General features: G+C 38.3%; 1 protein-coding gene across 1 annotated transcript; it reads left to right on the top strand.

Moving 5' to 3' along the window:
* On the top strand, positions 1 to 16,024 carry LOC121421508 (coiled-coil domain-containing protein 91-like). Its single transcript, XM_041616240.1, has 11 exons — positions 1 to 202; positions 2,986 to 3,178; positions 4,771 to 4,892; positions 6,311 to 6,466; positions 8,228 to 8,464; positions 10,058 to 10,237; positions 12,050 to 12,157; positions 12,721 to 12,882; positions 13,657 to 13,833; positions 14,532 to 14,645; positions 15,019 to 16,024. Exons 1-11 carry the CDS (start codon positions 155 to 157, stop codon positions 15,217 to 15,219), a joined length of 1,698 nt encoding a protein of 565 aa, XP_041472174.1. The 5' UTR covers positions 1 to 154; the 3' UTR covers positions 15,220 to 16,024.
* Positions 16,025 to 17,986: the final 1,962 nt, after the last annotated feature.

Below are 17,986 nucleotides of genomic sequence, written 5' to 3'. Positions count from 1 at the left end.
GAGATAAGTCGGATACGGCACTTTGCATCTGCGGCATTTTCCCGGATCTCGGAATCGACGGTGTACCTTTTTTCTGAAGAAAAACTGGTTGTTACCGTATTTTCCCGATCGAGAATTTCATCATAACCAACATCTTCATTACTCCAGCTACTAAATGGCAGATAACTGGGCTAGTTTTCCTTCCGGTGATCCTCCCGCAGAAGTAAGTTTTGTTTCATTAATCTGTCTGAAAATATAACTACATGGACTTGCACGAGTGGGACTGTAGTAGAATTTTGTGTGAGAGAGTCTTGAATGTATGTCTGCCCACCTCAAATTGAACTTGAATTAATCATGGACTTCTTTTGAATTCCACAAAATTTTCAGTTGATATTGTCCCTCATACTTTTAAGACTATGTGTGCCAAAAATATCATTAAATATGAAGCAAATTATGTATTTTTTGCAAAAAAACATGCCCATTCTTCTAGCAGTAATTTTTTCACTTTTAATTCAGTTCAACTTTAGATTAAAAAAAAACGCAAAAATTCTATGGATTTTTTACTACAACAGTAGATTACAAATTTTTAATGACATCAGTTTCAATTTAATTTGTTACAGTTTATAAGCCAATGCTTTCCAAATCATACCTTGATTGAACTATATTTGTACTATTGTAGCCACTCATTCAATGAACAAGGTTATAATATAACCTTGTTCTCAGTTATATCTCCATGTGTGACAAAATAAGGGTGGCAATGTTTGGCTTATTTTCTCTTTTTCTTTGGGGCAAATGCTTGATTTTTTACACTGACAGTTTCCATTAGACCTGTTAATTCATACTGCTTGGCTCTTATTTAAATTTGATTCTTTATATCATTTTTTCTTAATTAAAAATAGAGATCAAAAAATGAAAATTTTCTTGCCATATTACTTTCCACCAATAGAGGGCGTACACAAAAATATGCCCAAAATTCAAGTTTTTGAGCGCTCTGGTGAATACAAAAAATATTCCCATATTACTAATGATAAATAAATTAAAACTGTATGGAAATTAGTAATTTTGGTCACAAAAGTGATATTTTAATGATTTTTTAAAGTGTGTGCTCTATACAGCATTGGCATACCATAGTCCTACCTGTAGATTCTCCACAGGCCAGATGGTAGCAGTGAACAAGTGATTGTAGCTAAATATTATTTGCAAGCTGCCTGTCAGTGCTTACAATCGCAATTTCTTAGTCCTTACACCATGTAGGCCTAGACCAGAAAAGAGAATTAGGGAAAAGTCATTGAACTATGTTTTCACATTTCTATGGGAACCCTGTTTAATGCTGCTACTGTCATGACTGTCCAATTACTTATTTGATGAAGAGTAAGCTCAGAAACATATTTATCCATTATTAGTTTAAAAGATCGCAAGAAATAGTTAAAATTTTTATTAGAATTGGCGATCATTCGATGCTCTTCAATGTGATAGCGATCCGTATCCAAGGACGATGGCCTTTTTTATGTCTGCTGCAACCTTTGACATTATACAAAAAAAGTGTGTGCATGCAGGGACTGATAATGAATGATGTGCGAGAAGAGCCAATGGATATACCGCATCAAGTCAAGCACAGAGTTCATTCTTTAGGTTCTCTATGCACAAGAAATGCGTGTATTGTTTGTTTTACACAACCGCCCCCTCCCCCACGTTACTGAGTTGCCCCGACTGCTATATTTGATCTTAATTCTAAATAATTCCAGACCTCGCACTATCACTCTGACGTCACAGTGCATGATAGTACATTTGGTACATGTATGACATCAGAGTGCAGGATAGTGCATTTTGGATGCAATTTGCTGAATATCATGTGATCCGATTTGGACCAGTCAGATTACAGAATATTCTTGGGAGTTTTGTTGTAGTCATGTTGCCCATGACGACAGGTGGTCTACGTCTTCCTCACACCTGTTGTCTGCTCACGGATGGGACACACTACATCATCAGTGACTCCTGGACCAAAGCTCTTATCTTTTCAAGATTCACTACAGACTGGTCAACATGCCAATGCCAGCTATAGTCACTCCGGCAACATATCTTGCAAGGAAGGTCCATACACTGAAATTTGCTGCGCCAAAGTCATCTATTGATTCCTACAAATACTCCTTCCCAAGGACAATTCGAATATGGAACCACCTGTCTGGCGAAGTTGTATACAAAACAGGTCTACCAGCATTTAAAGAGGCTGCACTTCCCCCATTATTAGAAATCTGCAGCCTCCAACCGGATCTCTTGTTCTTTAAGATGTATCCAGGTTTTTACTTGCACATCGCACTCTCCTTTTATTGTAAAATAGAGGTCTTCACTATGACACCAATCTTTCAGGACATATTGCAAAGTTCATTCCAGTTTAGCTTTTTGGAGCTGCAAGAGGAATTATCGTATCAAGTATCACGTACCCAATAATGCATTGTGCCGCTGTGATGGTGAAAAAGCTTATTCCATTTGTTCAGGAGGAAATGGTTGTTTCACTTAGCAATGAGGAGAAAACTAGAATATTTCATGTAATAATTACAAAAGAAATAGTGAGCGGATGACGTCTGTCTCTTCATTTGCATACCGACCAGGATGTGCATATACATGTAACTTATATGTGAAATTAAGAAAAACTTTAAAATGTAAACTTATTTTGTACATGTATTTGATTTTTGATGAAATTTTCAGTGTTGTGCTTGTTGGATTTTTTTCTTTTTATTTAAATCAACTTTTTGTTGGGGTTGACTTGTCCTTTAATGACTACATCTCACATCCAAAATGTCAACCTCACTCTTTCATGACATCACAATGTATTTTCAGTTTGAGTGTATCATGTGTGTTATGAAGGTGATGGACTTGAGATAGTATCTCAAATACAAAAATGGCAGGGCCCGCTGGGAGAGCAATATATGCCTATATTAATATTATTCTTATTATTATTATTATTGTTGTTATTATTATCTGATACATTGGGTGTTTTTTTCCTAGGGCAATGCTGATGCATCCCAAGGGGCGGTAGGTGGAGCGGTAGGAGGGGCAGCAGGAGGAGGGGGCGGAGAAGAAGACTGGGATGACTTTGGAGGGTTCGAGGGAGCCACGCCCATTCCACCGGAGCTGGGTCAGCAGTCACCGGGGCCTGGAGTAGAGGCTAGCCCATCACCCTGGGCTGCATTCTCAATGGGTGAGATAAACGGTCATTTCAAGAAACTTGCAATCAGTCACAAGTCAAATAAGCCAGTTCGTAGTTCCTTTCTGTGCATGATCAAAAGATTCTACGCATGATCAGAGGAAGGTCATTTGTACTAAAGTGACATGGTGGTTTAAAATCTAATGAGATAAGCACCAACTTTGATGTCTTGATTATTCATATATTCTTTTGAATAGTGGTTTTCATTTACATTGTACATCTACAAAAATGAACAATGTGTCCACAAACAACTGGTATTTCACAGTTTGCCAAGTACATTGTGCAACGTGTTATGATATGCATTCAAAGTAGGAATGAACAAATACCTTCATAAAGTGCTCATTGGTGTGCTATTCTAGTCACCTGGTTTGGTCTATTCAATTCCTTCATCCTGCTATGTAAGGCCAGCTTATGTAATATCTTGCTTTGAAATCTGCCTATCATAATGAAGGAAATGAAAGGTCATTTGATCAAAATTGTCCATGAGGTAACTACCAAATGGTCTATAAAGCTCGCAAGATCAGTCATAAGTCTTAATTCATTTCAATTTATTGCGCATTTGATTCCCCAGCTCCTTTCCTAAAGCTATCAAGTTACACTTTACCTTGTGCATGACTATACACACAACATTACATTCAACTGGTGACCCTATCTTGTGCCTAATGATGTACCTTCATGTAGTTGACTAAGAACCTAAAACATGTTCCATTCATACGTAAAGTCATGCATGACCTTACAAAGAACTTTATAAAACACCATCGTTGTAAAATGAAGGTACTGCTCCATGTTTCTATGTTTGTGATCACTATACTTGTACATGTTAATGAAATTTACCTGTCAGTGCATATTAATTGATATACATGTAAAAATTAACACCAACAGTCACTGAAAGGTCAACAAAGAACCAAAAAATCAGTCACCCACTTTAGCGGGAATTTGATTTGAATTGAATTGAATTTATTCAAACCAGTCAAAGGAGAACAAAGTACAAACAAAATAAATGGTTACAGTAAAAGAACTGAGGAAAATGACAGGTTTGGGACCCCAAAGAAGCACAGCTTGTAATCAGGGGCACCTGCATACGATATTTTACTTAAAAATGGAACAACTATGAGAAAAAAATAATAAAAATTACAAGTTATTTAAAGATCACAACAGGAACATTACCCACACGCAAGCATACGCACACTCACACAGACAAAACACACACATTCACACTCCAAACGTGTCACCCCAGGTGCAACATACTAACAACTGGTCTTAAATTTATCAATTATTTATGACATAATTTCTTAAACCGAGACTTCTTTGTACTTTTCAACCAGTCAACAAATTTTTATTTCAAGGGGCGCTCTTCATGATCTACATGTACTTTCTAAATCTTCAACATTGGGTAGGCTTTATATTGCATTGAATGGGATTTTGTGGGGCTCTATTTTCCACTTTCAAGGGCTCTTTTCATCATTTTGGGGGCGAAATGGCCCCAATCCCGTCTGTGTGTTCTTTCACTGATATACCCCAAATACAGTGTACGTTGAGAAAAATTATGTTTATTTTTCTTTCTTGACAATTGCTGTGCTCCTCAGGTGCTGCTTGCCAGCCGGATCTTGTGATTGCCCAGTCTCGTCAGCCGCAGCCTCAACCGGATATTGATCCTCCTTTTGCTGATCCCATACCAAAGGCTCCACCACCCGAATTAGCATCTCAGGTGAGTAGAGTTAATGTGTGTAGTTGGTAGTAGTAGCAGCATCAGTATTAGGTATATCTTGAATTTAACCCTAAAAGGCCCCCCCCCCTCTACATTTTTCACGATAAATCCGCCTCACAAATTTTTTTTCAATCGTGCCGCTCACTGAATTTCTACTTTCAGATCTCGCTCATCTTTTGAGACGAAATTTGCGATGCACGGGTACGCGGTTATGAAATTACGTGACATTATGTCTTAAAGTGCAGACCCGAAACTGCTCAAAAACATGAATTCATGTGCAAGTTCCATGCAAATTGTGTATTCATGAATTCATAACTGCATCATTATTTCTAATTACTGAATAAACTTAATTGAATTTGTCTTGTTTATGATCAGAGTTAAATCTGCAAGGATTTCCATTGAAAATTTAATTAAAAACAAAAAGTTGAAAAAAACATATGAAACAAAAAAAACAACAAAATAAGAATTAAATTGCAATACCAAATGTTTTTGAAAGTACATTTGATCAGGATTCTACAAAGAGTCTGTGAATAAAAAATGAGCAGTTTTGGGGCTGTATGATACATGTCGTTGATTAGAGCAAACATTTTTTTTTCATGCATAAATTAGCATAATTCATTAAATGAAAAATCTTATCATTTCAAAAAAATTAACCATACTGCCTTGTAGATTTTATCGCACGCTACCACTTTGCAAATTTGTTTGGCGCTTGTGCGATCAAAGGCTGAGATCTCAAGGGGGAGGGTGCTGGAATCCACCCCCCTGGCTGTGAGAGGGGTCCAAATAACAGCTCATACCAACTTGTCTTTTTTTTTAGTGGTTTTCTTATTATCAACAAATTCCCGGTAGCAGTTTTGTTTTGGGGGGGTAAGGAAAAACATGCACCACATTATTGTCAATCAGGCAGTTTATTTTCAATTGGTCTAATGCTAATTTGTCCAATTACCAACTCATCTACTATCATTTGGTGTACCATCTGTTCGCCCACTATCCACAGGGTCTCGTTGCCATTTCATCCAATCACTATTTCGTCTAATAACCAGTTGGTCCAATAGCCAATTAGTCCATATACCGTTTCGTCTAATTGAACTATTGGGCAAAATGAATGAAAAGAAAATGGGTATTAGACCAACTGGTTATGAGATGAATTGAACATGGATGAACTGATGATTAGATAAAATGCTTATTTTACCAAATGATTATTACACCAAACAGTTGTAATGTTGATGGATGGAATGGCATTAGACTAGATGAAGGTAGACCATGTGATGAAAGGACGGCTTCGCAATAGATGAAATGGCAATTTACCAATCAGACACATTGCTTTACATTTAGCATCACAGTAAATGCTGAAGCCTCCACCTAGAAACGCTATGACAAATGTGGTTGACATCCCTTATACTTTTTTTATCTTGTAGGCAGAGGCATCTCTTCAGGCCCAGCAACAGGCCCAACAGAACGGTGCAGCAGCTGTAGAAGCCGTCTCAGTTGAGGGCGCCCCATTCAACGAGCCCTCTCTTGGCCGAGGAGCCAACAGACTGGATGGCATCGATGTTAGTTTAGATGATGATGAGGTGAAAATCATTTGTCTTATATTTCAGTGTACTGGCTTATGTAGCACTAAATACTTTTTGTGTGAGCCTATGAGATTTAAGATTGTTTTCATTGGTCCCCGCAAAATGAAATATAAATATTGCTTCGTACAGTACATTTCTTACCACTTTGAATAATATGTACATAATATACTTGTACGTATGACGGTCATTTTTTTCACATGATGCATTTGACATTATTTTTCATATAATTTTGGCAATCCAGATATGAAAACCCTCGTTCGTGTGGAAACATGCAAATTTCAAATCCTTGATAAGCTTATATGAGCAATAAATACTTAGATATAAAGGCCACCGCACATGTTACGACCCGACTGGTCGACGACTGGCTAGCGACTGGGTGAGGGGAGATGTGACGTCACAGCTCTTGTCAGCTTGAGCGTCACAGACCGGTCAGAGACAAGTCGCAAGGAAAATCGGAAGGATTTGACATGTTGAATCCTTATGACTGGATCGCAAGCTCAATCCAACCTCCAGCCAATCAGACAGCAGAGTTGAATAACGCGTATTATGATAAAGAACGCGCATACGCAGTAGTGAGCGCAATTTCTCAGATGCCATGCCAAAAAGCGCATGCGTGAGTCGCAGATCGGATCGCAAGGTGTGCGGTGTCGAGGCGTATGACTGCCTTGCGATTCATCTCCCCTTACCAGAGCTGCCAAGTAGTACGGATTTTCAGTATTTAGTACTGAAAAATGAGAAGAATACTGATGGTTTCATGCAAAATACTGATTTCTCAAGTTTCAGTTTTATGTGTTGTCCTATGGTATTTTTTTGAAAATACTGATTTCCTTGCCAAACTACTGATTTTCAGCTTTAAAAATACTGAAACGTTCTTGTTCAGGTTGGCAGCTCTGCCTTACTCAGTCGCAAGCCAGTCGCCGACCAGTCGGGTTGTAAGGTGTGCGGTGGCGTTTAGAAGTCTATATTAATGCATTATGATTCCCCTGGCTTTCACAAAGCATTTGTTATGCACTCTGCATATCAGGAGATAAATTGCTTGCCAGGTACCCATTTACCTCACCTGGGTTGAGGCAACACAATATATTAAAATTTCATGAGAACTATATTTATTGTCTTCTTGTAATATCAAACCTTGTAATAAGGTACCCAAGTTGGTGTTGCGCCTGACTCAAAGCAGGTGAAATAGTTGTCACGACTCCTCATGCAAATATAAACGTTATTCAAAGGTTAAAAGCAGTTTTGAGGCCCTTTGTAGAAAGTGTTGTGTTGAACTTCAAAGCAACTCTAGAATATCAAATACAACTCCTGAATGCAGGCTTCTGATTGGTTGGAAATATAGTTGTATTGCATTGTAGGTGGTCTTCACTGATAAACTTGATCCTAGCCAATTAGAGGCAAGAAATTCTGTTGCTTAAGTTATCAGGGTTGTCAGTGAAAATCAGTTACGAATTACTTTATGAAACACAACCGGGTCATTTCATAAAGCTGATAAGTTAAGAGCGACTTTAAGAATGACTGGTAACCCTTTCTTGTGATATATGATATTGACCAGTAAACTGTTCATTGGTGATTATTTAGAGCATAAGAAAGGTTTACCAGTCATTCTTAAAATCGCTCTTAACTTACAAACAGCTGTATGAAACCATGGACCTACTAGGGCCATGTTGAAACACTTACCCGGTGACTCTAAATGAGTTAGTTGATACATGGACCTACTCAGTCTTCAAGATTTACCCTGAAGAGTACCTTCACCTGCAGGAGGGTGCAAGGCCCAACGACATGATGGCTCCACACGAGAACGGCCGTATCAGCGAGTCGGAGGCCGCAGCCGCTTTGGATGGGCCGCACGGAGCCCCGGCTCCAGTGCCCCAGGTGCCGGAGGGCCTGGATCTCAATGCTGGAGCCAGGAGGGCGGAGGTGGAGCTGGCGGAGAGGGTGGCCCAGATGGAGCAGAGTCTGTCGGTGACAGAGAGGGAGACTCTACGTTTGCAAAGGGTAAGGTCTTGCACCGGCAGGCTTCAATTTGGCATCACAGATTTTTGTCTCACCTGCGAAGCAAAGTGAGACTATAGGCGCCGCTTTTCCGACGGCGGCGGCGTCAACATCAAATCTTAACCTGAGGTTAAGTTTTTGAAATGACGTCATAACTTAGAAAGTATATGGACCTAGTTAATAAAACTTGGCCATAAGGTTAATCAAGTATTACTGAACATCCTATTAGAGTTTCATGTCACATGACCAAGGTCAAAGGTCATTTAGGGTCAATGAACTTAGACCATGTTGGAGGAATCAACATCGAAATCTTAACCTGAGGTTAAGTTTTTGAAATGTCATCATAACTTAGAAAATATATGGACCTAGTTCATGAAACTTGGACATAAGGTTAATCAAGTATCACTGAACATCCTGCATGAGTTTCACGTCACATGACCTAGGTCAAAGGTCATTTAGGGTCAATGAACTTTGGCCGAATTGGGGATATCTGTTGAATTCCCATCATAACTTTGAAAGTTTATGGATCTGATTCATGAAACTTGGACATAATAGTAATCAAGCATCACTGAAAATTTTGTGCAAGTTTCAGGTCTCATGATTAAGGTCAAAGGTCATTTAGGGTCAATGAACTTTGGCTGAATCGGGGGTATCTGTTGAATTACCATCATAACTTTGAAAGTTTATTGGTCTAGTTCATTAAACTTGGACATTAGAGTAATCAAGTATCACTGAACATCCTGTGCGCGTTTCAGGTCACATGACCAAGGTCAAAGGTCAATGAACTTTGGCAGAATTGGGTGTATCTGTTGAATTACCATCATAACTTTGAAAGTTTATGGATCTGATTCATGAAACTTGTACATAAGAGTAATCAAGTATCACTGAACATCCTGTTCGAGTTTCAGGTCACATGATCAAGGTCAAAGGTCATGTACGGTCAATGAACTTTGGCCATGTTGGGGTTTTTTGTTGAATAACCATCATATCTCTGTAAGTTTATTGGTCTAGTTCATAAAAAAGGGAAATAAGAGTAACCATGTATCACTGAACATCTTGTGCGAGTTAGAGTAGTATTCAAAGTGAGCACTGCTGCTATATTGAACCGCGTGATGCAGGTGAGACGGCCAGAGGCATTCCACTTGTTCAATAAATGAAAAGCAAGAAAGTTTGAAAACAGGGGGAAAAAATGAGAAAAGAAGGAAGCCCAGATCAACATTCTCACATAAGACAATCCCCGACAATTTAATTATTCAAGATGTCTCTAAAAACTTCTTTTGTTTTAGGCAACTAGCTTCCTTTCAAAAGTTTGTTATTGTCTTTTTGTTTTTGTATGAGGTAAATTGAAATTGGTTTGGCCATTTGGGAAAAGCCAGTTATAAATTTTGGGTATTAATATTGTTATTATCATTAGCATTATTCTTACTACCCCTATCAAAAAACTGGGGAGAAATGTCATGCTTAGGTCCTATTGCCCCTTAAGAGAAATGCAAACATAAACATATTTCCTTATACATGTTCATGTAGTGCTTTACAATGACTAAGTAAGTTATCTAGACTAAGATTCATATTAACATATAGATATTGTAATTTTAGGATAAAGAAGAGCTCCAAAGGAAGATCGTAGAGCTAGAACGAGAGGTTGAAGGTCAGAGGTTAGAATCCGAGCAGCAGCAATCCAGATACCAAGAGGTCCAGGCCAGACACGAAAGAGAACTGGATGAGATGAGGCAAGCTGGTCACCAAGCTTTGACTGTTATTGTAGAAGAATACAAGGTGAAATTTTTACTGTTGTCTGTGGCCTGAATTCACAATGGTTAAATCCATGGTTTATGCAGATTTCCTGTATAAATTTAACCTAGGGAACTCCTGCCCGCTATTCAGGCAGGAGCCCAGGATCTTACGTGCAATTTGGCATACTCACCTGACAAGCGTGAAGTATGGTCAAAATAATTCTCTGAATAAATAGTTAAAACAGAAATCAAGCACTTACCACGATTATATGGATGATGGTCTAACGAGTGGCAGTTTTTCTGACATCTGGGCACAGACTGGAACCTCAAAACACGAAAAGTTCTCTCCTACCCCCGTCTCGATCGGCCATTTTTGTTATACAATTGTAACAAAATGGCCAATCGAGACGGGGGTAGGAGAGAACTTTTTGTTTTTTGAGGTTCCAGTCTGTGCCCAGATGTCAGAAAAACTGCCACTCGTTAGACCTTCATCCATATAATCGTGGTAAGTGCTTGATTTCTGTTTTAACTATTTATTCGGAGAATTATTTTGACCATACTTCACGCTTGTCAGGTGAGTATGCCTTTACACGTAAGATCCTGGGGTGGTATTCTGTAACTCTGTCATAACTTTTGTCATAAATTTTGTCATTTCTCTCCGAGATGTGACACCGCTATGATTGTCACAAATCGGTATTCTGAACATTGTCTTTTCCCTGTCATATCTCTCAAAGTTCCCGCCCATCTTTTCGGAAGCAATCCAATCAAAATCATCGTTAGTTCCCAGTGGGAGCCCTTCTAGCCAATAGGAATGCCCCGTGACAGGTAGGGGGTATTCCCAATTCTGTTGGTGGCATCGCGCAACTACGCGAATATTGATGCGCTTAATTACAAAGAGAGACAGTGAGCTGTGAAGGATTTTAGAGGAGAAGTAGAAAAATAAGGAAAACACAGAAAAAAAAGAGAAATTAATATGTAGGGCCTAACTAATTGTAGCATGAACAAATTATTTTAAAAATTGTCGTGGATGATGAGTGAAACTAATACCACAATCTAATCTAAATTATATCGTTATATGCTTGACATTCAGTCGGCAGGGTATCGGGATATTTGGTACTAAAAGATATGACAAAATTTATGACTGCTACCCCCTGTCATAACTTTTGTCATATCTTTTGCTTGTATAAAAGGATTACGCGCATTAAAGCCGCGTATATTTGGTGCGCGCCAAAGAGATAAGACAAAATTTATGACAATTTTTGTGACAAAAGTTATGACATCCACCAGAATACCGATTTTGTCATATCTCTGAGATAAGATAAAATATGGAGATAAGACAATGTTCAGAATACCGCCCCTGGGTTCCCGCCAGCGTAGTGGGCGGGAGTTCCCTGGGTTAGTATAAATTATGTTTAATTTAGTGCATATCGGGGGCATGTATAATAAAATGTCCATTGTTGATGCACGCTTTTGTCACGGTGCGCCAAGTTGATGCCTATTACCACGGTTAGATACGCTATTTTATTCATGAGTCCACTGTTTGAAGAGTGGACTCATTAATTCCAAACAGTGACTCATAAATGAAATAGCGTTGATAACCATGGCAACAGGCATCAATTTGGCGCACTGCGACAAAAGTGCGCATCAGCATTGGACATTTTTTTAATATACATATACTTTTAAACATATAGATGATGAATTGATATCTTATGTTTCCTCATATAATGATCATAAAGAGAATATATAACATTGGAGGGAACTGCTTTGTGTAAAGGTATTTTTGGGGAGGGGGCATTTGGCTTTTGCTTTTGATCAATGACAAGAGTTGACATGTGTTATGTCTTTTTTTTCAAAGGAATTATGTAAATGTGCTGTTGCTGAGCAACAGGAATTGAGTGAAAAACAACTTCAGATAGCAGTCAGCAAGGAGATGGAGAAATGCCAAGAGTTATTACAAGAACAGGTATGTGCATGCATTGCTTGAAAATTACCCGGTATTGATTTTTAAAATGTCATGTTTGTCTTGTATTGTATATGATTCTAATGAAATGTTCAGCTGTATAATGAAATAGTATTAATAGGGTAATTTCCTATGCACTGTTATCTATCATGACATGGTACAGTAATGGTCCGGTCACATTTCGCCTGCGGTGGCCGTACGATGAGTCATAAACAGCCGTATTTGTCATTTTTGTACCAGCTTCCTGTGTCTGGTTCATATAGAAATCCATAAAACAGTTGTTTTTGACTTGCCTTGCGAACACCAGGGGCCTGTTGCATAAAACTTTTTACCTGAGAAAACTCGGGTTGTTTTACCGGAGTTTTTGCCCTGTGTTAAAGTCAATGGCAGAAGTCAGACTAACCTTAGTTTTCAGTTTTTACCAGAGTTTTCTCAGATAAAAAGTTTTATGCAACAGGCCCCAGAGGGGAAACGTGACTGCAGCAATAAGAAAAGAAAGAAAATAGCAGCATATTAAACTACCGGTAGTTACATTTTATTGATATTTCTTTTTCTTTTTTTTATAGCATCAGAGATTCACAACTGCTCTTGAAGAAGAGAGAAGTAAATCAGAAAGAAGAAGCGAAGAAGCCCTCCAGGCTCAAGTAGAAACACAAAGAACACATATAGCCGAGTGCTTACAGGAAGAACAAGAGAGGAGTCAAGTGGAAGTCAGTAGATTATTAAAGGTGAAGGTCCATTATTTTAGTTTCACAGTGATGGACGAAATTCACCCTTTTGTGGCCATTTTGCAGGGTTCATGTCCAGAAGCCTATAGAGAAACTATAACAATGGACAATATTTGCTGTTTTCTAGCTGTATTTCAAAAGGGCTACAAAACTGCTGTAAAAAGGAGATAATAGGGCTACAAAGCCGCAACTTGCTTACTGTTAGGAATACGGGGATAGATGCATTGTTATTAACCGTTTAATAGATAAAATGAATTTTGGAACTCTATGTATATGTTATGTATATGTTGTATACAAAAATACAAGGTATTCTTAAAGAGTAAGGGGGAAATCGTTTTCATTTTGTAGGACCATGAAGCTCAAATTTGCACACGACTGGAAAATGATCTTGGGGGGAAAGTCAGCTACATAAGGATGCATCATTAAATAAGTGCGTAAAGTCATTGGTAACTTAAGAAAAGCTTTCTGAAACGGCCCTCTGATTTGTTTCTGTAAAGCAAAGGGGTTATTAAGGTTGTATTAATTTCTTCCAAAGGTCATGCTCTACACACACAGAAATGCATGCGTGGGACTATGTCGTAATTGTCAGCTGTTATTTGTAATATTTTTAGTTTGAAGACATTTGAAAAGTAATCAATTGCAGTAGAACATCTTTCCATGATATTCTTTCTAAATATCATGAAAAGAAGTTGATGATGGCTAAAAAATCATCATTTCTTCTCAATTTTTGTTCATGTAAAAAATTGTTTATCTTTGTGTTTTTTTATGATTTAGGATGCCCAGACTGAGAGCCGAACAGCCATGGATGCAGCGTTAAGGGAAGAAACAACAAAATACTCGGGAATGATAGATGATAGACTGAATGAAGTAAGACAAAGGATAGAAGAACAACAGATAAAGGAAAGAGAGATGATAGAAAAGGCTTTGATGGAAGAAAGACAGAAGAGCAGAGTAAGCAAATATTGTTCATACTTGTATGTACATTAGTAATTTTGATAGTGGAAAGGGAGAAGGAAGAAAGGATGGAGGGAGGGATAGATTGATTGTTTGATGGATGGATGGTAAAAGAATGGATGGATAGAAAAGGCTTTGATGGAAGAAAGACAGAAGAGCAGAGTAAGAAAATATTGTTCATATGTACATTAGTAATGTTGATAGTGGAAAGGAAGAAGGAAGGATGGAGGGAGGGATAGATTGATTGTTGGGTGGGTCGACGGGTGGACGGGTGGATGGATGGGTGGGTGGATGGATGGATGAGTGGATGGATGGAAGAATGGATGGATAGATAAAAGAATGGATAGATAAAAGAATGTATGGATAAAAGAATGGATGGAGGAGTGGATGGATGGATGGACGAGTGAATGGATGGGTTGATGGATGGATGGATGGACGAATGGAAGGGTGGGTAGGTGGAAGGGTGGGTGGGCGAATGGATGGATGGATCGATCTATCTATCTGATGGATAATAGAAAAAGGCTTTGTTGCAAGAACAGACTTACCATCCTATCGCTACTAAGTACTTATGAATATAATGGCACTGAATACATGTTTTTCTCCTAGGAAAAATTCATTAATGAAATTTGGTGTCCCTTTTCCTGATGCACCTATATTTGTCTTTTTGTTTCTGTGTCCTGGCATGTCTATATCAGGAAGCGTTCCAGAAATCTTTAGAAGAGGAAAGATCTCATCATCGAGAGTCTGTCAAGCGAGCCGTCGAGCAGGCGAGAGAAGATTCCATCCAATACTGCAAAGATCAGCAAAAGGTTTGTTACAATGTTAGTTAATTTTGATTGGACCTTCAAAAATATTATTTCAATATGTTTTTTATTATGTTGCCAAGGTAATTGCCATGGAGTATCTCAGCAAATTTTTGCAAACACAAATGTTACATTGTAGAACAATACTCATTTAATTGGCATTGATAGTGAGGGGGTGTGAATGTTTTTTAGCCATTTTGTTTTTAGTAGGGAAAAGTAAATATATGACTATGTCTTAAACCCAAACCGGGGGGGGGGGGGGGGTTTACAGGGGTTCACCCCCCCATCATTCAACTCGGAACCTACCCCCCCCCTTTCAAAAATCCTGCATACACTTCTGGTTCAAGCTTATCTGTACTCATTTTGTTCACTTCTTTAGGCTGACGATGCTCTGCGGCAGCGGTCGTTTGTCACGATGGACCTATTCTTAGAGAGCATGCGCCAACAACTCCAGATCCTACGAGAACAAGGAACCGCTGTAAGTCGAAAAAATAATCCGTCGTCGTCATCTTCCTCATCACAACAGCAAGGCAGTAGTTCGCAAATTTCAAACAGTAACGGAGCAAACTCTTTATCATGATGATTATGGAAAATAGTTAATTATATTACGATTTTGGTCACCAAGAAAGGCAGGCGAAGGATGTGGAAGAACAGTGGGTGAAGGAACGCTTAGATCAGCTTCTTCAGCTAGTGATTACTCCAACCGTGTCCTTTCTGAAAAAACCACCCTTCAGAAAGAGAAGAGTCACAAGCCAGCGCTGGAGAGCGTTTCATCAACGTTTCTGTCCAACATGTTGTGAGATCTGACAACTTACCTTGAATTTGATTTGCCGAGAAGCACTGTTGCTATGGTAACCGCAGGATGAAACAGCACTTGTTGGATAAAACGTCCAACGAGTTCTTTCATGAGACTCCCCTGCTTAAAGTAGGTGCATATACCAACTGATCAAGTTCAGTGAATAAAATGCCAGGTTTCAATTTGGCAATACAAGTGTTTTATGACATCAGAAACTGATTCTACTCATTCGCTTTGTTGACGTCTGAATCGATTTATTACCATGGTTCAGCTAGCTTTATAAGGTAACAAGTTAATTCTCTTGAACATACATGCATCCTAGCAACGAAAAAAAGGGGGTTTGGGGACTTATTTGTCTGTAGTGTAGGTTTACTAAATGAAGATATTTATATAATAAAAAACTAAATTGGTTCAAGTTTTCATAAGAAGGGGCTATATTTTGAGGCCTAAAAAGCCTGGGGCTGTTTCTTCACCCTGCCCACAATTTTGGATGTTGAGTGCCCAACATAGTTTTAATGTTGGCATTAAAGGGGAAGTTCACCCTGAAGAAAACTTTGTTGCAAAAATAGCAGAAAAAATAGTAAAAAATATTGGTGAAGGTTTGAGGAAAATCCGTTAAAGAGTAAGAAAGTTATAAGAGTTCAAAGTTTTGGATTTGTGACGTCATAAACGAGCAGCTGCCCCATGTGGTATGTAATATAAAATACATGAATTTCAAATTTTGCATGGTTCCTGATGACTTAATTTTGTTTTCTATTCATGATCGGGTGTGACATTATTTGTCTCTTGATATACAAAAGGTACAGTGAAAACCATTTTCAATTTTCTGAGAAAATGACATTTCATTGATTTTTTACCATTCACTATGTAGGAATGCTGCTCGCATATGACGTCACAAATCAAATAATTGAAATTCTAATAACTTTTTAATTATTTGATGAATTTTTCTCAAACCTTCGGCAATATTTTTTATTATATTTTCTGCTATTTTTACAATAAAGTTTTTATCAGGGTGAACTTCCCCTTTAAATCACATTTTTTATATTTCTTTTGCTCTCAACCAGAAAAAAATTATGCCCTCTCCAAAATTCCCTCTCTCTTTTTCCCCCATATGTTTTATACACAGCTCTGTGCCGATGTGCGAAGGTTTGCTTACTCAACGTTAGTGGGCGCCCTTCCCCATGAGCATTAATTGAGCGTTTCAAAAAATCGCCCCTTGTAGTATCTTTGTTACTATTTATCACCCTTGTTTTCAAGGACCAAAGTTTGTGTGAGGTGAATGGGGAAACTGTGCAGTCATGTTTAGGCTTGGGAATAAAACTTGAACCATCAAAGAATTCGATCAGTTTGCCGACAATCAGCAATTGAAGACTTCTTTTTACGCTAATTAAATGATCGCAATATGTTGATTACTGATTTGAGTTATTCAATTATCAAAAAGAACATCGCTATAATTTTTGATATTTGAAAACAGAGTGCCAGATAGCAAGTGAAATTTATTCTCAAATTTAATGAGTTCCAAACATTGTGGCCCGAATTCACAAAGGTGGTTTTGAAAACCCACTGTTGAGTCCATGGTTTATGCAGAGTTCCTGTATAAATTATGCTTAATTTAGCGCGTTTCTGGCCCGTGTATAAAAAATGTCCAATTTTAATGAACGCTTTTGTCACAGAGCGCCAAATTGACGCCTGTTACCATGGTTAGATACGCTATTTTGTTCATGAGTCCACTGTTTTTATTCATGAGTCCACTCTCCAAACAGTGGACTCATGGAATAAATAGCATATCTTACCATGGTAACAGGCATCAATTTGGCGCACTGTGACAATAGCGCGCATCAGCATTGGACATTTTTTTGCACGCGTCCGATACGCGGTAAAATACTGTAAGTGTAATTTATACAGGAAATCTGCATAAACCATGGATTCAACCGTGGGTTTTCAAAACCACCTTTGTGAATTCGGGCCTGTAACTCTTCCAATACATAACAATGACGGCCTCACCGTTGATGGCGCATCATTCATCCTGCACTTTATAGGCGCTGTTATTGGTTATTTGACTGAGTCAGCTCACTCATCATGCACATGTATGACCACTTGTAGGTCATGCAAGTTGGTCAACTTTTTTTTGTTTCTGATCCAGGATTCCTGATTGTTGGAAGTATTTCATATTTTATCCTGGCGAAAAATCAAATGGTAGAAATGGTATTCCTCCCAGGCCTGGTCACGTTATTCATGGTCGTTGTGTTCGTCAACGAATATTTATCAGATTTTGCTTGTATATTTTGCCATTATATTCTTTGTTGAATAACTTCCCATTTATTCATTGCTTCTTTGTGTGTGGACCTATGTATTCATCATTTTTCTGCAATCAATATTGAAATTGCTTTTCCTGGAAATCTATGCTTGGTAATGATATGATACAAGTATAAAGCGCAGTAGAATATATGTATATAGTAGCTGCTCTATATAAGTGGACCTACATGTATTATTTTTGTTATCACTAAAGGGTATAGCAGCAATGAGATGACAGAGCATTGTTTTGGGTGCA

Source organism: Lytechinus variegatus, chromosome 9 (assembly GCF_018143015.1).
Source record: "Lytechinus variegatus isolate NC3 chromosome 9, Lvar_3.0, whole genome shotgun sequence".
Taxonomy (NCBI): domain Eukaryota; kingdom Metazoa; phylum Echinodermata; class Echinoidea; order Temnopleuroida; family Toxopneustidae; genus Lytechinus; species Lytechinus variegatus.
Note: the sequence above shows the minus strand (reverse complement) of the source record. Positions and strands in the feature narration are given on the sequence as shown.